This window comes from Theobroma umbraticum, unplaced genomic scaffold (genome assembly GCF_002168275.2).
Source record: "Theobroma umbraticum cultivar Fairchild unplaced genomic scaffold, ASM216827v3 scaffold_12.1, whole genome shotgun sequence".
In the NCBI taxonomy this organism is placed as follows: domain Eukaryota; kingdom Viridiplantae; phylum Streptophyta; class Magnoliopsida; order Malvales; family Malvaceae; genus Theobroma; species Theobroma umbraticum.
The window spans coordinates 180,701-202,020 of record NW_018397269.1 but is presented as its reverse complement, the minus strand read 5'-3'; the positions used below and the strand labels follow the sequence as shown (position 1 = coordinate 202,020).

Here is a 21,320-nt window from a genome sequence, read left to right as displayed (position 1 = left end):
GAAGAAGAAGAAGAAGATAGAGAATCTCCTTTGAAAATTTTTCCAAAGAATCAATTATAAGCTTAAATGCAGTCATACTGTAACCATATATGAATAAATATCACCTTCACAAATCCCTCCAAATATCCAAACATTTGTATTCAAGGACTATGACATAAACTTAATCAGGAAAATCCATTTAGTCACCCTGGTGTGTAAATATCAGATCTCATATAATTCAGACTTCTTGTTAGCTGTTCATAAAACCCTTATCCAGTTTATTCTGGCAATGAATATTTTTTATCAAGAAAATGTGGTGTACTTCCTGGGTCCCTCTTTTCAAACCTTGTCTGCCCTCCTCCTTTATTCTCGTCCCATCTGTGCTCATCCTCAGTGTCTAATGCACCTCAATTGTTCAGGAAACGAGAGAGATCAAGCATTACCATAAAAACTTGATGCTCCTCTTCTGCCAAATGTATAGCTTAGATCATTTGCAGATCTTAAATTTGAGGATATTCAAAAGAAAGGAGGGAGCTAAAGAAGAACAATATAAAAGAAGACCTAAATCAGATATAAATAGATCTACACTTTCACCTATTGAAATCTCATTAGGCAAAAGGCTGCATTGCTTAAAAGCCAACAACTTTTTACATCCCATATCGAATCTGACACATTACAAGCAATGCTTAACAACAAAATTAAGAAATAAAATACCATAATCCTTATGAATTGCCTCTTAAATACTGTGAAGCTAAGCAATTAAGACAAATCAAATACCAAACTCTTGTCAAACGGGAATTTTCATATACAAACCTACCAAATTTGCTTATGATCAACCTTTTCCACTTCTACTCCCACATCCAAGAAAAAGGAACTTTCATAGTGAATATCAAATTTGCAATTTTGGGTTTGCTTTATGGGTTACATTTGCAAACAAACTGAATCCTTCAAAGCCAAAGTGTTCTACTTTATAATAAAAAATTACAACTTGATCACAGTTATGGTAAATATCAATAAAAGGGTATCAGAAAAAAGAATGAAGAAATGAAATGATCTATGGAATAAAAACATAATTAGATAATAAGAATGAGCAAGTGGGAACTGGGATTTTGTTCTGTAAGAGAAGAAAAGTTTACCTGGAAAAGGAAACTGAGACTCTTCTGAACACCAACTAAACGCATGAGATGCTGGAAAATGCAAATTGGACAGAAGAATGGAGTTTATATATAAGACAATGTTGGCCTTTTTGATTGGTCAAAGTGTCACCTTTAAACATTATCACCTACCACCAAGACCAAGACTTTTCCACTTTTGTACTTATTGTATGGTTGCAGGTAGATCCTTTTTTTATATATAAAAAATATTTTAAATTTTTATATATCATAAAAAAGAAAAAAGGAAAAAAGAACACACCAACACAATTGACCATAGCCAGCTTTAACATTACTTTTTTAGTAATATATTCATGTGCAAAATGTAAATTATGTGATTGATTTTTTATAAAAGGTAAAAAAAAATGAAAATAAGGGATTAAGTAACATTGATATAAAATTAATAAGTTTGAAACTTTTGTTAATAAGCTTTTGTAAAAATAATATTTTAAAAATCCAACCATTAGATTTAATAATAGTTTAATATTTATTATACACAAAATTTTAAGTCAACCTCATATTTTTTAAATTTTACATTAATTAAGAATATCTTATAGAGTATAAAATTTTATATGCTTGGTCTGTATGTATAGAGTATAAAATATAATTAGATTGATCTGCAAGCTGAACTCGAGTCAAATTTTTTCTACTTGAACTTGGTCTGTAATATTATTATTATTATTAATAAATAATTATTTTATTTTATTTTAATTTTAAAATATATATTTAAAAACATTAAAATATTAATATAAAATACATTTTAAATATTGATTACATAAAGTATTGATTCTTCAAAAAGGAATGATAGAATTGATTTAAATTAAAAAAAATAAAAAAAAATCACATTTATATACGGTTTCATGCATCCGGAAGATTACCGGTGCTGACGTAAGGCAAGATTTTATGCTCGACGTTTGCTTTGGTCTAGAAGATTCGGGTCTCGAATAATTCTTAAACTCGACCCGACTCCATCCGATCCGACTCCCACATTCCCGGAACACCAACGCTTGTAAATTCAAAGGGGAACACAACCTGTGTCTCTGCTTTTGTCTTCTCTTCAAATAAAATCTCAGTTATTTCTATTTTTATTGTCTCGAAGAAATTCGATCCTAATTTAATCCTTAATATTCAGGTACGTTCTTTAATTTTTCTCCAACTATTTTTCTTATTTGTTTTTGAATTCAATGAATGCATTATCCGATTACTATAAAATGAAAAAACTGATTCGTAAAAAGAAAAATTTATGTTTGAAGTTTCCATTCCTTTCCTCCATTTTCCTTGTGAACCAAACACATATAATGTCATGAATCTTCACCATATTAACTCAAAAACACTTGACCCTTCATCTGGGTTTTTGTTGAATTTCTCTGAAATTACAATAAGAATACGACTTATTTAGAGCAACCATATAAATCTTCCTTAATCATGGCTAAGACGTTAGATTTTCAACACATGTTGTCATTTAATCTCCTTAGATTTATGTATGCATTTTTTTGGTAGATTTTTCGATAAAACTGTTAGAAAAAATGCAGAGTTTGCTTTTGAAAATTTTCCTTTCCTTTCCTTTCCTCCATTTTCCCACCCACCAAACACAAGTTATGTCATGAAGCTTCACCTTATCGATTGAAAAAGATCCTCTAATTTTCGTCTGGGTTTTATAAACTTTGTATGAAATTACATAAACTAGACATATTGCTAGAGACAACCCTTACGATTCTTCCTTAATCATTGCAAAACCTCGAATTTCAACAAATGTTGTGAACTTGATCTCATTTTTTATGTGTTTATTTGTTTGTAAATAGATGGATATTGATGCAATTATTGGGGAAACAATCTCCCGTTCTGTGAATATTCCAACAAAGAGTGCAATTTATGTGTGGGGATATAATTATAGTGGCCAGACTGGTCGGAAAGGGAAAGAGCAACAGCTGAGGATCCCTAAACAGCTACCTCCAGAGCTTTTTGGGTGTCCAGCTGGCGCTAATGCCCACTGGTTGGATATTGCTTGTGGCCGTGAGCATACTGCAGCTGTGGCCTCAGATGGGTCATTATTCACTTGGGGTTTGTTTCTATTACTCAAATGAGCTATCTTTTTCTCTTTTATTTTTTGTTATTTTTCAAGTTTGAAGATCATGTGTTTTCTTGTTATTTGTCTTGCCATTTTAGTTCTGTTGTTGATGGCTATAAGTTGTGGATGGTATTTGAGAATGTTATGTTTGTTGTATTGGTTGGTTAATTTCATCTGATTCTGTTGGTTTTGGTCCAATTGGTTACTTTTCACCTTGAGTTTGTTCCTTTCACATTTCCCTTTGTCATTAAAGTTTGAAGATAAAATGTGTATCATGGCTTTGCTGTGATTGTATTGATCTGCCATTGCCTTCTATTGTTGATGGCTGGCATTTTCCGAGGACCTTGACAGTGATGCATCTTTTTGTATTGTTTAGTTCCTGTGATGTGATTCGGTCATTTTTATGGTTTGAATTGTATTGTTGATAGATTAATTTGGTTGAAGCCCATCTCCTTGTTGATGAGAATTTATCTTTAGTGTGCATAGCCATACAGGGCATTCTGTCATTGATGTAGATTGTTTTGATAAGTGAATGCGTGAAGGTGGTGTGCTATTGTTGACAAATTGAAAGAAATAATTTTGTCTTTGCTAGGGGATGCGGCTTTTATTGTTGTTTTTGTCTGCTCATGTCGAAAAATAATAGAATCATATTTTGATGCATCTGGTCAGGTGCTAATGAGTTTGGTCAACTGGGAGATGGCACTGAGGAGGGGAGGAAATATCCTAAGAAAGTAAAGCAATTACAAACAGAGTTTGTGAAATATGTATCTTGTGGGGCACATTGCACTGCTGCTATTGCAGAGCCTCGGGAAAGTGATGGAACCATATCAACAAGTAGACTCTGGGTTTGGGGACAAAATCAGGTGGTGCAATTTATATCAATAGAATCATTGGTGCTTTTTAGTTTTTAACTGATATTAATTTCTCTTTCTAATTTCGTTTCCACATCTGACGACAGGGATCAAATTTACCTCATTTATTTTTGGGTGCCTTCACCCCTAATATGGTATTGTCCTCAACTCGTGATATTAATAAGTAATCAACTTGTTTAGCTAATTCCATAACTCAAAGCAAGTGGAAAATTGTTGTTAAGATTATTTGGGCCTATATTTTGTTACTTTTTATGATCCTTTCTTTTACTCTTGATGTTCCTATAAACGAATTTCAAGGCTCTTAAGAAAAAAATTTTTTTCTGTCAAAGACAAGGAAAAAGAACACAAAATGCACGGTTTCTTCCTAGCTAACCACTTTTAGACATTATTCTTCTCCTGCCTCAGTTTTTACTCAAAACCAAATTGGAGATTCCAGCCATCTGCTTCTTAAATGAATGTGGTGAGGATTGCTTTGCTTGGATATGACATGCCTAACGTGTAGGAGATTTTTGCAGTTTCAAAAATTCTCTAGTGTTTTAGCTATATCGACATGCCGCTATATCAACATGTTGTCTAGCTCATGACCTAGCAGAGAAATAAGCTGGCTGTTTCAGCCCATTTTCAGGCCAACAAGTTGTTGCTCTAGTCAATCTATTAATTAACCACAAATGGAGAAACACAACTTTGATACCAAACTTGTTTTCTGGCATTTGTATCTATGTATTATTATAACACATAGTTGCCTCTTTCAGATTGTAGAACTCTAAGTAGCTCTACTATAATATTGTGTCTCATCCCTACCCTGGTTGCACACACAAATGCACAATTATAAGAGAAAAAGATCCAACTGTATTACTCCTTGATTAACTTTAATTGAGTTCTGTAAAATGCAGCTTGCATTTTTTCCTCGTTTCTGTTTGAATCAAATATTGTAGCTTGTAGCTGTGTCATTCAAATTTTCCACTTTAGGGATTTTGTAAATGACCGAATCTTTCCTCATCCTTTATAATTGTGTCTCATTGAATTTCCCTAAATTCATTGTTATTTGTTTTGAGTGATCTTTTTCCATTATCATTTTGATCGTGATTTACAGCCGAAGATCTTTTTTTTTTATGAGATATTTAAGGATCAGAGGCTCTGTAACTGTTTGTTGAATGCTCTATTATATGAGATTAATATGCATTTTGTTTATCACAGGTCATCCGTCAAGTGTCCTGTGGAGCAGCACATGCAGTTGCACTATCAGAGGAAGGCCTACTACAAGCTTGGGGTAAGGCTTAGAACTTCACTTTATTATAATTGATTTCCTGAGTACAATTTGCAAACGTATTAATACTTTACTGGAAAATGTTTTTGTGCCTATGCACTTCATTCTAGACTGAACGTAGATCTAGGGAAGGAAACTTAAAAACACATGCCAGTTTCCTGCCGCATATTAATCAATATTTATCACTGTTCTGATAAACCAGGCTATAATGAGTATGGTCAACTTGGCAGAGGCATTACTTGTGAAGGATTACAGAGGGCTCGTATTATAGGTGCATATGCGAAGTTCCTTGATGAAGCTCCTGAGCTTGTGAAGATTACCCAAGTGTCATGCGGGGAGTACCACACTGCAGCTATTTCTGAAAAAGGCGAGGTGTAAGTTATCCAAAGGACTAACTAGATGGAGATAATCTTTCAAAATAAAAAAAAAAAAGAAACTAGATGGAGATAAGTTCTACATTTAAGCATGAGAATTGTGGTTATCCGCATCACTTGGGTTATGGCTGGTACAGGAATGATGCTTGTAGAGATATAAAAAATGGTTGTTTTTGCTCCTCAATTCTTGGCTTTTGAGGAAGGAAGAAAGAAATAGAAGTGCTTTTGAGGGGATAGAGTTACCATCGTCGAAGCTCTTGAAGACTTCTATAGTTTATAACAGGCACCAGGTCTTAGCAGATCTGCAGCCTTTTGGTGATTTTATTTCACTTAAATAAAAGGGGAAGAGTGGAGGGGAAGGTGGGGGGTGTGGGGGGGGGGGGGGGGGGGGGGGGAGGGGGAAGAGCAGGAGGAGGATTGTGGTTATCAGCATGACACAAGTTGCTTTGTATGAGTGTTTGGAAAAATCTCTTATTGGAATCTCTCATCTAGTCAGGAGACAGGATGCAATGGAAATGGGATGAATTCTGATATGCAAGTCTCTGTTCCCTTACATTGGTTGTACCATGAAAAAGCAGTCATATTTCATAAAAAATAATATCTTACTCACTCTATGATTAGTGCATGTCTTAACCTTTTCCCATTCCCTCTCATAGTGTATAAAGCTCAAGTTTGATACATTTTGAATTGTGATAGTCTATGCATATCTGAAGATCTGATTCCTGAGTTTCATGTTAGTGAGGCTTTTACTGGAGCTTGCTATCTCTGCACTTATTATCTTTTATTGTAGGATAGTCAAAAATAGGTTTCATAATAAGATATTTGTGTAGGTTTATACGAAAGCAAAATGCTTATCTATAGTTGTATTTCCAAGTGTCACTGAATGATTGTTGTCATTATACATTGGTTCCTTGAGTAATACTATTCTTGAAGGTGTTTTTAGGATTTAAACATGCATGAGTGTTCCAATGTGCAAATGCGTACAAGCATTTTCCATAATGTATATTAACCATCAAAATATGAACATGGACATTGTTTGATCATGTTTTAAAGGGTACAGATGGTTGATGTCTCAAAATGCTAATCTTATTTCAAGATCTCCTCCCTAGCTATCAACAAATATTTTGTCATGATGATTGTTTGCTTTGAATATTACAGCTATACTTGGGGGTTAGGAAATATGGGTCAACTTGGACACAGTTCCCTTCAATCTGGTGATAAAGAGTTATTGCCAAGGAGGGTAGTTGCTCTTGATGGGATATGCATAAAGGATGTTGTTTGTGGAGGAGTACATGCTTGTGCGTTAACTTCAGAGGGAGCTCTTTATGCCTGGGGTGGTGGTCAAGTAGGACAGCTAGGCCTTGGCCCTCAGACAGGAATCTTTTCATGCGACTCTAAGAAATCATTCTTTCGTAATATCCCTGCTGTGGTTGTTCCCACTGGTGTCCAGCTTATTGCTTGTGGACATTCTCATACACTTATTTGTTGAAAGATGGAAGAATTCATGGGTGGGGTTACAATAGTTATGGTCAGGCAGCTAATGAGAACTCTATTTATGCTTGGTATCCGTCACCAGTTGATTGGTATGTGTAGCCAAATTGTTGTATGGTAGATTTTGCAACCTCTTGTGGTTTTTGTTTTGATGACAATACTACATTGTAGGTGTGTTGGTGAAGTTAGAAAACTGGCAGCCGGTGGGGGTCATTCTGCTGTATTGACCGATGCATGTTCCTTGAAAGAACTGTGTGAGTTTAGGCTTGCAGACAGTGTGACCTTATCAAATGCTGCACGGATTGAGGATGTTGCATCTCGAACAGGATCAGATGCTTTAGCACGTCTTTGCAAGAGACTGAGGTACTGGTTACCTTTTTGGGCTGCATTCATCTGATATCTTGTCTAGATACTTTCTCCTTATGCTTTTCTTTTTAAAGTAGCATATCATTCTCTAGTCCTTGTAAGCTTTCCCCTCAACCTGATGTTGTTTATGGTGGATGGTCAACTTTCATGCACATTGTCTGCTTTATCTTGTTGTACGATAGAATCGAGATTCAATAGCGTTTTCTGTTTTTTTGTACTGGCGGAGAACCATAACCAACCCCTTTCCCTGTCGTCCTTATTTCTCTTCTCCTCTTGTCTTTTTTTTTTTGTATCTACAGGGAGCATTTTCTTGATGGTGGTGATGGCGATTATCAAGATGACATGAGTAATTCAAGAAATGACTACAAAGTGGTCAGGTCGCTCTGTACTTGCTGTGGTGACCTTCATTACCTATCATTCAGAGCAAAAATGTAGGATAAGAAATATATTAGTTATATGATGAAAGCAAGGATTGGCTTTCAAATATTAATTATTATACAAAAATCATTCTTTTGGGTCATCTTGATGGCCAAGGGGTTTAGGACAGTCAACTTAAGCATTAAGAAAGGACATGAAGCAAACCTTGTACCTATGGCTTTGTAAAAAGTTGAACATTGTATGGCTTAAGAATTGAAAGCTTGGTGAAGAACTATTCACCCCATGCATCATTGTGTTTCATTTTGTATTTTCAACTGCTCCAAGTCTTTTTATTTATCAGTTTATATTTTCCTAATTACTTCTTACGTTCCTTCCTTTTTGTCCTTAATTTTCATTTTCCCCTTTATTTTCTAAACCAAAAAAAAAAAAAAAACAATAGAGTTTTGGAAAGCAACCATTTCTTTCTGACATATAAATGTCTAATTTATATTAGATTAGGTAAGAATGTCTAATTGTTAGCTTTAATGAACATATAAATGATGATTTAATATTAACATTCAAGTTCCAAAAGGATGAAACGGTCTAAAATTATATATGGTTTGTTGGAGTTTTAAAACTTCAGGAATAAAGTTAGAATACTATTGTGTGTCTATTTAATTATTATAAATATATATTAATTTTTAATTAATATATATGTATATATATATATATATATATATTCAATAACTCAAATTGACCTCTCTCACGTGCTTATTTATTTGTAACCTTGAACCCTATAAACAGGAAATGCATTGAAATGCTGTAGACTGCAAATTTTTGCTGGGCTTGATACCCTTTGTTAAAGATGAACCAAAGGAATGGCGGTCGTATGTTTTTTGTCTTGGCTTGCACGTCAAAGACAACTGGATTACCTCATAAAAAAGACAAGAGGCATGTGAGGAGGGTTGATATTTTGTGGTGACCGGTCAAAGTGATTGCATGGAACCTACTTCACCACAAACTTCTTGTTTTCCATTGAAGTTGACGAGCTCCATCTTTATCTTTGAACAGAATATATATACTATACTTCAAGTACTGGACCCAATATGCTGGCTGAACTGATTTTCAGAATTTTCTCTCCATTTGAACTACATGCAGTTTACCCCCCTTTTGCACATTCAGGTGATGAAAATGTAATATAAAAGCCAATGAGCGTTTGATCAAAGTGTAAAATCACAGGTTGAAGCTGCCACACAGTTATGCTTAATTCATATGCCATTGAACATTTGCATATTCCTGGTCACATAATTGCTTTAAGCAATGCGATTTAGTCTTACCTCTTTACTATATATTTCTACTGGGACGCCAGGATGCAGTACGCAGTCTCAAAAACAGTACAACTTATAGTTTTCTCATCGCATTGGAACTTAATTTTGCCATGGTATATATATGCTGGGAACTCTCACCGCATAAAACATAGTCCGAGATGTTCGACTTGAGCAGCTCCTTCTGGTCTCAGCTATCTGTTTACATGGCGAAGCATCCAGGGCGGGATCACTGTATTGGTACTAGGCTGGGCTTGAGTCTCAGCCTCCTTGTTTGCACTTTCTATGGCCTGGAAACTCCCTCTGCATGATTCATATCAAAACTGGAGATTAGTCTCATTGCAGGAGTAATACAGTGCTGTATTTTGCTTAAGTCGTTTCTATGACTGATATCTGTAAAACTTAACAGAAAAAAAAAATAGTTTGTGTAGATAATGCCTATCAGCTAGCTATGATTAGGGTTATGTAAAACAGAATTCGGTGTGACTACACCATGGAACTAATTAAGAAAATAACTTTAGTTCTTGCTAAATCTAGGCAGTAGGCTGCACTGTTGGTAAAACTGGTGGCAGCACTTACCCATATTGGCCAAATTAAGTAAGGACCAATTCGCTGTTTAGGACAAAAAAGAAGTAAAAATATAGAGGAAAATAATCATCCTTAGGAATTACTATTTTTATCTGGCCACGACTTAAGCAAATTATAGAGAGGATGCTTTTGCATCATGAGGGATATCTTTTAAGTACACGATGATCATCCATCTCATCAGCGGGACATCACTTGATAGCAAGTTGACCCATGGCAAGCTTTGCCTCAGTTAATTGATTTCTTACCGTTGTCACTAATGTAAAAGAAATCACTGCAAAGAGGGAAAATCATAAAGTACGAAATAAAGAAAATCCTAATCAATCAAACAGTTAAAAGCATACGAGCAGTAGTTGAGACGACCGGATGTGTACATAAATTGCATATGCAATGGCTTTCTCAGTTGCATGAGAGATTATCAGAGAGGGAGAGAGAGTACCCAATGGTCAAAGAAGGAAACTCTATTGTTGCTGGTGGTGGTTGTATAAATGATGACGAGTTTTGGGAAAGGTTTTGCTGCTCACATTGTGCATGCTCAGTCTGTGTCTTCTCATTTTCTTTGAGCTGTATCCATGCCAGAAGTATCAATGAAGTCCAAAATGATTCAAGAAACTTCGTATTTAAACAAAAGACCGCATGCTTCGGCATTTGGAGGGTAGAAGTCGTGGTTCTTACTTTTTTCGCTAGCATGTTGTTCTGGGTTTGCAGTGTCCTTTCCTGTCACAAGCTTCAAGTAAGAGATTTTCATATGTGGCAGTGTTCTTTCATGGGATTTAATGTCGATTTTAGAATACAATCTATAAGTCATGATGAACGTTTCATCATATGTTAAAGTATCTTACTTTCTTCTGCAGCTCGGAAATGGACTCATGCATGAGTTGATTCTGCATATCAGAACACGTAATTAATGAGTGATATAAAGCATTCATAAAAAATGTAACATAAATTTTCATAGACCTCATTGAACATGCTAATTTACCTTTCTAGTTCGTATGCGCTTCAGAGAAGTATCAATTTGTTGTTCCAAAAGTTGCAGGTCCCTCAGACTCAAGGGATCAAGCTCTTCTCCCAGGAAGTGCCTGCATGATAAATATAATACATGTCAGTTTCTTGAGTTGATTAAGTTGCCAGTAAATCCAATCCAACCCTAGAAGCACGTAACCTCATATTCCATGTAGCATATTTATTTAAGGTAACAGGACAAAGCTGCTGCTAGGCCACAGTAACTAATCAATTTTACAACATCAGTATGCTTCATCAAGTTTTAGCACAAGGATTTATATACAAAAATGATAGGCTAGCTATAGCCCTTCTTGGGAATGAGAATTTAACTTGTGGTTACTGACTCTTTTCAGGTAGATACACTATTTTGAATGCTTCCTTTATTAGGGCATGGGGACTGGATCAAATATGAAATGAGATGCATGCTCTTATTTAAAAGTTTTGTGAAAAAAGTTAGTACTATTCTTTCAACAGGCAAAATATTGCACAGAAGTTGACAGCTCTACATGACCGCTGCATGCAAGCAACTTTCAAAGTTCTGATAGTTCACATGAAGTTACATTTGTACCTCAAGTTCCTTTGTAAAGCTTCAATAGTTGACATGAGTTTGGGAGATTCCAAAGGCCAGTTTCCCTGTTATCATTTAGAAAAAGGATTTCAAGAAATACTGATTTCATTTTCATTTTAGTCAACAAGCACTAATAATTGTTACAAGTTTCAACCTTAATGAGATTCTGACTATCAAGGAGAATTTCAACAACTTATAGTAATGGTTACAGTTGCATCAGAAACAGTAAGAATGCATAAAAATGAATTCTTTCAAGTTTGATGATAGAACAAGCTGAACAAGGAAACTGCATGGTTTAACAGCAGTGACTAATTCTGTGGAAAACATATGCAGCACAAGCAAATTGAGAGATTTATCCCTGTGAAGAATAGAAACACTGAGTCAACCATGAATTGAGGATTAAAATCAGAAAGCAAAACTCACCATAAAGCTCTGTTAACTATTATCTGAAGACAGATAAAGTTACAATGCGAACTTTACTCAGAGGCATGTATTGAAGAAGATAAAATTACACTAGCGTTTCCCAATAATTTTATGAAATTTAAGTTTCATTCTTGACTTAATAATTTTTGTTACACTTGCCATGTAACAAGTGTTAAGTTAGAACAAAAGAATAGTTGCAAGGACTCAACTATTTTGGTCTTCCTTAACAGCAATTATAGTGTCTCTTTCTTCCCCTAAACACAAATATTTACCCCAACTCTCAATTGGTCTTTATCATTTTTTTTGGTACAAAAGGTTATGGTGAAAGATGCTGGCATTCTTGCTAGTGTGTCATTTTTTTTAGTTTGAATAGGTGAATGAGGGAGTCTCTATGACCTTAACAATGGAATTGGTGAAAAGATCAAGTTAACAAAGAGTAAAGAGTAAACATCTCTTACCTTGTTGGGGAATAAAGAGGGGAGTAGAGTAGTGTTAGGCAGCTAGTTTAGGCATTATTATCATTTCAACTCAATTTAAAATCATTAAAAAATATAATTTTGGAGGGTATAAGCGACCTTGAGCTCTAATCATCAGAACGGAACACACACGATATGAATCAATCAACTGTCAACCTCATCCTCCTCCTAACTAGAAGGAATTTGAAAAGTGAGGTTCTGAAGGATTTCATTTACCTCCAAACCCTCCAATCTATATAGGCAAAGCAAAATTTTATTTCCCTCTACTCTCTTTTTCTTCCATTATATCCTAACATACTTTCCTTGTTTTCTTCTTTTTTTTTTTGGATGGAATATCCAAACACATTTAATGTATATGCAGTAGTCTCATACTGAATACATACATTCTCCAATAAAATCGCAACATAGACACCTTAGCTTCACAATGATTATATATATTGTGATTTATTTTGGACAAATTCATGATTTGCTGCAAGATCTAGACATACCTGTGATTCAGAACCAGTTGGGACAAGCTGTCGCTCTGCATGTGATTGTTGTTCATATCGATCTAGGATCCTCTCCATGCTGCAATAAAAATTAAAGTTAATTAAGGAAGCTCTACACAGGTATATTGAATCTGGTTAATTAGACTTAATACAAAATTCAACTGGAACACCCACACTTTCAGTACAGGAATGTCATTGAATGCTATGAAAGCCTTCATTAGGAATTCTTTACGTTGAATTTATAAAAAAAACATGACCTTCTAATTTTGCTGAAATCTTTCACAAGAATGTGTCTCAACTTATGGATTTACCAAAGTTCTAAATTCTAATCATTTTAACGGTTGAGTTATGATGCACCTAAGGAGAAACTGTCTCCTTAGCTATGTTAATGCTTAGTTTAGCTGGTAAAGACCTTTGGTTGTTGTGTCAAGCTCCCAGATTGAATCCTAAATGTCATAAAAAGCTGAGAGGTTTATGGGATGAAAGATGGTTGTTTCTCATTGCATAGTCTAATTATTGGACAAAAAATGAAAAGGAAAAGGTGAAAAAAAAAACCTAAAAGGGCATGCTTGACATCAATATCAGGACTAGATCAATATTCACCACTAAAGCTTATTGGAAAAATAGAAACTAGCAGCTCCTAAATGTTGGCATTTTCACAACTTAAGATGCACAAAAAAAAAAAAAAAACTCTTAAAAGTGGGACAACTATAAATGCCAAATGCCACACTACATATATCAGATTCTACATTTTATTGGTAAGTAGTAAGTAAATATTATTACTGCTGATTGCTATCAATAAATATGAGTTCAAGAATCAGATCAAGCTGCTATCAATTGAATTCGTAATCCTAGTTCACTTTTACTAAGAGCAAATAGTAGTTAACTTTGCATCTAAATGATGTACAAGGATATTTCCAAATATAAAGAGCAAGAACCAGTATATCAAAACGCATTTACTTTCATATTATCCAAAATGAAACGTATTTTCCTGTTTAATTCAATATATAGAGGAATTTTTACTTCACACACTTCAATTTTACATGAGAAAGGTAGTATGTACAATCTCACTGAAATTTGATGACTTTTAAAAGAAGGAATAGAAAACTACTGTGTGCCTGTTTGTTCCAGCAATTCCCCCATGCCCTTCCTTCATGTTTGTTTAATTAACCATTTTAACAAGATACAAGTTGCAGCAAAATGAATAGGAGAAATATACACTAATTACAAGGAGTTTGTTATTTAATAACAAAAGCATTTTTGGAATCACTTTTTATAATGTTCCATATAATACTTTTGGGTATAAAAAGTCTTTTGCTGCAACAGATTGTTACAAACTAAACTAAATTTTGGAAGAAGAATGTGCACAAATTGCTACAAATACTTTTGCATCACAATTACTTCATTTCTTGTTATAAAACCATTTTGCAATAGAATTTGAATTGCTTCATACCTATAATAATGATGCAACAAGTATATTTTATAGCAATTTTACGCACTCTTGTTGCAAACTGTAGTTTGTAGTCACCTATTTCAGAAACAAGACTTTTTCTACAACCAAAAAGTCAAATTTTACAACATTATATACAAAATTTTCTTTGCTAAATGTCAAACTCCTAGTACCTAGTAGTGCTATATATGTATTTCCATCCAAGTTCTTGCAACTTCCTATGTATGTTCTTTCCCTGAGTACTGGCTAACTTTTCAATGCAGGTTGGAACAGAACTAGACATGCTTGTGAATCCATCGAACATAATGTCTCATGCAGGATTTCACAACTATATCTCCGCAAAAGTCTAATGAGATAAGTAAGATGAACTTCATCCCAATCTAATATACTTATGTCTAATGAAAATAACAGTTTCATGGTCCCCTAAGTTGTTGGCGAATAATATTTTTAAACTGAAAATTTAAACTCAAATTCCTTTTTTCTTTGGTTTGTGACTTCTCTTTTGAGTATTTTTCTGTAAACCTCATTCCTTTCTGCAGTTACCGTAGATGGTTCTTTGGTAATTGCATTTGTATATCTTTTTATAAAGTTAATGGAAATGATAAGAGTAGTGTTACATTCCATAAATTAGGCTACTTTTACCATTAACATCAGTATAAAGTTATTAACTTTGAAATCCTAATCTCAAGAGACAAGAAGAAACTTTATGAAAATAAGCTTGAAATGTTTTAGCACTCAAGTTCAATGAGTCCACAGCATAAAATACATTTTACCTCATCTCAAGTTAAAAATCATTTTGGAGTTTCATTTCGCTTTTGGAAAATGGTTTAGCAGCAAAACAATGAAAATCATTATGTGAAGACTTTGAAACAAAGGCATAACAAAATGAAAGAAAAGAGATTTAACTAATTGAAATAAAATAATGTATTTAGACACAACAAAATCATTTTCACTTTGTTAATATACAAGTGGAAACATGAAATAGCTAGCTTGCCCCTAGCTAATTAAAAATGGTTATTTTATTTGAAAAAATTACACTAGCTAGTAGCTAGTAGTACTGCCAAGTGGAAAAATCATTATGGAAATTGCAAATAACAAAGTTACATTGCTTTCCTCACTTTCCTATATATGATGCCCTCTGAAGAGCTAATATCATTAGGAGGCAATCTCCTAGGTGCATTATCTACAACAAATTCCAATATCCTAGGTTAAAAATGAAATGCAAAAGCATGAAAAATAGAGAAATGAAACAACACCAAGCCCTATATATGACACAAAGCTCTAGGACATTTTGGTTAAACTTGACTCTTAAAAGTTGAAATCTGGTTTAACCAATTTTGCAAATCCAAAATTTTACACCAATTTTGCATTAACATAGGCAAAAACGTTCCACAATCTGCTGCTTAATTTCCTGTTAAACTTCTATGAAGGTACAAGTTTATATCAAGTACAACAAATAAAGAAAAAATAGCATTAAGACTAAATTAACACAGATTATTGGAGAGGTTAAACACAACACATAACATTATTTCACTTTTGATATGACAAATCAATCCAGAAAAATTTTCATGTCATACCTTCTCAACAAAGAAGCAAGAACAAAAATGTACAGAAATGTTGTTTAACTAAAGGAATACTAACTTTCCAAAAAGAAAAAAACTTGAGGAAGACTACATATACGAAAAGTCCACTGTGTGTGTGTGTGTGTGTGTGAGAGAGAGAGAGAGAGAGAGAGACAGCAGAAATGACACATGGAAAAGTCCTATGTTGTTTTCTCCCATGTTTGCTTTTTCATGAGTATGTATATGAGAGGGACAGATCAAAATAATATTACATCAAAGGCTAGAACTCCAAATATTGTAAAAACAATCTCTTTAAGATAAGAGAAAGCTGAAGATTTTCGTGTAATGCAAGCCATGAACAGTGCATTAATGAACAAAGACCCAGAACTTAAGTACAGTTAAAAAAAGAGCAAAAAGGTTGAAAAGAAATATAACAATAAAGAACAAAAAAAACAAAAACATGCAACAAGAAGAAAAACTAAGAGATCAGAAACTAAAGTTGTAGAAGAATTTTTGTAAGACACCTGGAATCAGTTGAGTACTCAAAGAGCTTCCCTTTGTTTGAGAAAACAATTAAAGCTACCTCAGCATCACATAACACTGAGATCTCATGAGCTTTCTTTAGCAGACCAGTTCTTCTCTTTGAAAACGTTACTTGCCTGCTAATCTTGTTCTCGATCCGCCTTAGCTGAACCCTACCTCTCCCCATTTTCTCCGAAACAAGAAAGAGAAAATTTTCTCACTAAGCAAACAAACAAACAAACAAACAAAAACAGAGAGAGTGAGAGAGAGAGAGAGAGTGTGTGTGAGTGTGTCAAGAAACCCTAGAGATAGAGTTCATATTTGTTTTTCTCCTTTTGATTCTACAAGGGAAGAGAAAACATGGAACTGGCACAAAAATGGAAATTCTTAAGAAATGGGTTTCTATTTTTGCGTTGAAGTGCTTCTATTTTTTGCTGTTGCTATAATGGAGCAAAATACCTTGGTTTCCCATATATTTATAGGGAAAAGAAATGGAATAGGAAAATAGTAGTAATATTTTCATTTTTTATTTTATTTTTTATTTATAATTTTGCTTGGCTTTGCTTATTTTGGCTTTTACTGCAAGAGTAAGGAGAAAATATACCAGTATTACTAAAGGGTTCAATGTGTTGTCGAGATGTGATTGGTTGAAAGGATGAAACAGTCGCTACTGTCTCGTTTTGGAGCCACAGGTTTTGGGAGAGCAACAGCGTCCGTACATGATTTTGTCAGCATTCGTGTGGGACCCGGAAGAGTATGTGTCTGGTTTTCGTTGACGGCGCTGGCTTGGTACTCCCTACTCCCGTTCTTACCGCATTTGTACTGATACAAGTCATCTCAATTAACTAGCTATGCTTCTGCCTAATTGATAGCTTCATGCCTTCAACGTCTTTAAGGCTATTACAAGTTGTTCTACTCTTCGTCAATTCATTAGTTCGTCTGTATCTCAATAATCAGTGATTGGACATTCAAGTATTAAAAACTTTTTATCTATACTAATTAAAATTAACATATATACATACATATATATACACATACATATATATTTATTTTCACATTTTACTCGTGTACTTCTAAGTGCTCATTCTTGAATTTATTCAAACAGTTAGACATTTGAAATTGAGAAAACTGCATTAGTAGTTTTCTGTAAAAGAGTGATGCAGCACATGTACTTAAATTTTACCTCATTATACTTAGAAAGTCAATTTAGTCTTTATTTTTTTTATTGCATTCAAATAAGTTTTTAAATTTTTATTTTAAATCAAATAAACTCATCACATCAACTGTTGATTAACAAAAGTTAATCAATGTCATGATATTTTTTACTTAGTATGTTGAAATGTTATCTTGATGACATCAATGTTACATGATAGATGACGTGATAATTAAATTTTTGATTAAAAATTGGGTTTTTCTCTTTTTATTCATCCAAATATCTAAAAATTATTGATTAGGAATTTGAAACTAAAAATAAAAAATTAATTGCTTCAAACTGATTATTATTTTCCTAATTGATTACCATCTTCTTAATTGAAGCCACCTTTCCTAGCAAAAAGAAACACCTTCACTTTCTTCAACTTCCCTTTCTTCAATATTTTTTAAACTCAACATATCTTATAGTTAGAATATCATCTCTTTGTCTATAAATTCCTGTTCCTTTTCTAAAAATTATTTTTTGGGTAGTCTTAAATTTTTAAAAACTGTAAAAGATCTGGGGAAAAAATCTATTACTGTTAGTAAACAAAATTCAACACCGTCATATTTTTCTTATAGATTTTAGAGAAGAGCATCGAAATTTCTTACAAATTCTAGGGAAAAGAAGAAGAAAAGATAGTAATCAGTTAAGAAAAAATGGTAATTAGTTTAAGAAAATTAATTTTTTTTTAAATTTTTTGTTTTAAATCCCTAATTAATAATTTTTGGACATTTAGAAATGAAAAACCTCAATTTTGAATTAATAATTTTTGATGTCACATCATTTATCATGTAGTATTGTTATTATCAAAATGACATGTCAACATGTCACATAGTAGATAATGTGATATAAAAAATTTCTTGATTATATAATTGACAAGTTAGCCAACAATTAGTGAAAGAGGGTTATTTGACTTAAAATAAAAATTTAAGAGCTTATTTTAACACAATAAAAAGATAAAAAACTAAATTAACTTTTTTGATATAGTTTGATGGCTTATTTGAGTATTTAACCTATATGTTTGCTAGTTCAAGAAAATGGTACTTATATTTTACAAAGCAAGGAATACACTATGACTGATAAATTTATTAAAAAAAAATTAATTACATATTTGATATGCGTATAATAGTAAAATTATCAATGAGTAATAGAAAAAAAATCACAATTAAGTTTTGAAATATGCTTCCATCCATTTATTTGCACCTTTGATTAAAAAGAAAAAAAAATGATGGATAAAAAGGAAATAAAGAGAGAGAGGGCTCAAGACAGATTAGCACTGATCTGGCTTCCTCCATTTAGATTGGTGTGATTTACGAGACTGACCGTATCTAATCATTCTCTCTCTTCCCTTCTTCTTTTTGCCTCTCTCTCTCCAATTTCCCTCTATTTTTATTTTTTTAAAAATTTTGTAATGTTTCTTTTTGAAATTTTTTGTTTTTTATTTTTTAATTCAAAAACTAAAATAGAAAAAAAATGACTTAGTATTTTTAGACAGGTAACACATTTTGATCGGAAATGTTTTTGAACACATCATCCTTCTAACGGAGTTAATCAAATGGGTAATATATTCAAATTTGAGTACTCACAAGTTATTTTGTTCAAATGCGAAATCAATAATTTCACTATAATTCAATACAAGATATGTAATTAATTCAAAAAAAAAAATTAAGTTATGCAAAATTAAAGAGGGACTGTTTCCCTTTTTTTTAATTGTTATATATCATGTCTTTTTTTCTTCTTCTTTCAAAGAATAAAAATAAATTGCATCAATCATATATTTGCATGAATTTCTAATTGGAGCACAAAAGGCAAAGCTTGCTTGTTATAATTTAATAATGGTTTCTTATGCTAGTGGAAAGAGAATTTAATAAAAAGATGATTGGGAGTTGTAGCATTGACAAATTAAATATATCCTAACACACCCATTTGGAAACGACCTTTTATACTCAAATTAAAAAAAATAAATGCTAATGAAAGATTGATTATTGTTGCTCCCAGTAGGACTTTTTTTCCCCTTATAAACATGCATAAGAATCCTAATTCTTGGATCTGAATTGTTTCTTCTAACTCTTTTGTCTTTCCTTTTAGTTACAAATAAATAAATCAGTCTGCATTTTTATCTTGACTAAGAGAATAAGTTTGGTTTCATGCCTTATTCTCTATTTCTCCTTTTGTCCTAACTCAACAAGAGATTGAAATTACATAATATGATTAAATTTCAATATAAATATCTTTGGTGAAGGCCAAAATTTTTTAGTACAAGTAGTAGAATTTGTTGGACTTTTTTTTTTTAAAAAAAAATTGTTATATTAATATAATAATGGCGATAGATATTTTGAATTTTACAAATGGGTTTATATGCATTGTGTTTATTCAATGCTAATTTATTAGTTATTTTAATTATAGTTATTTACTACGCATTTAGCAATCTTCTTGACCCATTTATGAAGTTTGAAAACAATTCTGTCCGGTGTGTACCATAAGTTTTTACCTTTTTTATTAGTACACTGATCATTGCTTGGTTTGGATTTTATTAAGTTAGGTCAGTTGACCGTAGGGTGATTGTGATTACTTCATGGATTTTAATCCTACAAACAGGAAATAAATTACACCAAGAATATGAATATTGTTTCTATATATATATATGTATATAAAGAGGATAATTCTGTTTCACTTCTCTCTTTAAATCATTTAATACAATGACAAAATCTTAATTTTAAAATGCCAAAATTGTTTTTTCTGTGAACTATTTTAATTGGAAAAATAAATTAGGTAAATATTTATTTATTTTTAGATGTAAGCAGGAAAAGGCAAAAATTTAGTAGAATGTGACCCTGGCCTCTAGGTTAATAATAATAAAAAAAAGATTAATAAATCTTTGTCGTCACAATAAAGAGTATCTTCTTTTTTAAAAAAAAAATTTTTTGTTTTGCCCGACCTAGTAGATCTCCTCATCCAATTTTATGTTCTTATATAGCTGCCTTGACTCTTGCAAACCATGCAGGTGCTAGGCTACCAATTTAAAAATTGAGCCTTGCTTTGTAAATTTCTTGATTGCCTTCCAAACTATGACTGAAAAAATTAATATTTGATTTGCAAATTGGCACTTATAAGCTAAAAAAACCCTTCATGCCCACTAAGCTTCAAGTTTCCCAACATAGGTTTGACATTATTTTCCATCAAAGAAATGACAATTAATTATATATTAAATTAAGAATCATTTCCCCCCTCCCCAAAGAGAAAATACTCCTAAACCCAAGCTTTCCCTAAAATCCCAATCTCTATACATTACATAAATAAATAATATATATATACTATTCATCCCAACATTTTTATTCCATTTGACAAAACTTATCTGTTAATTTATCTAATAATTGCGTGTCATGTCTGGAATACAAAATTTTGGGACAAAATTGGTGGGGCAAGTAGTATGATATGTTCATATATATAACTCTTATTTCTACTAGTTTGATATATTAAAATGCTTTCATAGGGTTATTTTTTATTTATTTATTTACTTTTTTATTAAATTTATGTTGTTTACACTATTATTTATTCCTTAAATTATATGTAAAAAAAAAACTGATTTTTCAATGATACACAAGAATTGTTTTTTTTTTTTGTTAAAACAACAAAACTAAGAGAACTATATATCTGAGATCAAAGTGGTGAACAAAATGAACTGATGGAAGCTCAATCATTCAAACACAAATTAGGTAAGGTTTATACTTTATATAGTTTGAAAATTGATATTCTTCTGCTAATTTTAGTTGGAGAGATGGGACAAAATACACAGTAA

The 21,320-nt window shown here is 32.6% G+C and overlaps 2 protein-coding genes across 2 annotated transcripts; one reads left to right on the top strand and one right to left on the bottom strand.

Annotated features, from left to right (window-relative positions):
- Window positions 1–2,023: 2,023 nt before the first annotated feature.
- Window positions 2,024–8,233, top strand: LOC110426091 (Regulator of chromosome condensation (RCC1) family protein). Its single transcript, XM_021441181.2, is given in 10 exon segments — window positions 2,024–2,262; window positions 2,933–3,191; window positions 3,868–4,061; window positions 4,157–4,204; window positions 5,268–5,340; window positions 5,540–5,711; window positions 6,870–7,192; window positions 7,195–7,294; window positions 7,374–7,565; window positions 7,868–8,233. Coding segments are annotated over 9 exon segments (1,497 nt in total). The 5' UTR covers window positions 2,024–2,262; the 3' UTR covers window positions 8,004–8,233.
- A 564-nt stretch (window positions 8,234–8,797) lies between these two features.
- LOC110425668 (agamous-like MADS-box protein FUL-L) lies at window positions 8,798–16,754 on the bottom strand. The gene is made up of 8 exons (XM_021440607.1): window positions 16,329–16,754; window positions 12,793–12,871; window positions 11,406–11,470; window positions 10,815–10,914; window positions 10,678–10,719; window positions 10,511–10,552; window positions 10,275–10,399; window positions 8,798–9,553 (listed from the first exon to the last, which is right to left on the bottom strand). The coding sequence occupies exons 1-8, from the start codon at window positions 16,511–16,513 to the stop codon at window positions 9,445–9,447; spliced, it is 747 nt and encodes a 248-aa protein (XP_021296282.1). The 5' UTR covers window positions 16,514–16,754; the 3' UTR covers window positions 8,798–9,444.
- Window positions 16,755–21,320: the final 4,566 nt, after the last annotated feature.

Excerpts from the sequence above, each read along its gene's own strand:
- LOC110425668 (XM_021440607.1), bottom strand. The coding sequence starts at position 16,513 with ATGGGGAGAGGTAGGGTTCAGCTAAGGCGGATCGAGAACAAGATTAGC. Across the intron at positions 12,872-16,328 it reads GAGTACTCAACTGATTCCAG|CATGGAGAGGATCCTAGATC; the intron begins GTGTCTTACAAA and ends TTTTTATTGCAG. Across the intron at positions 11,471-12,792 it reads CAACTGGTTCTGAATCACAG|GGAAACTGGCCTTTGGAATC; the intron begins GTATGTCTAGAT and ends AAATGATAACAG.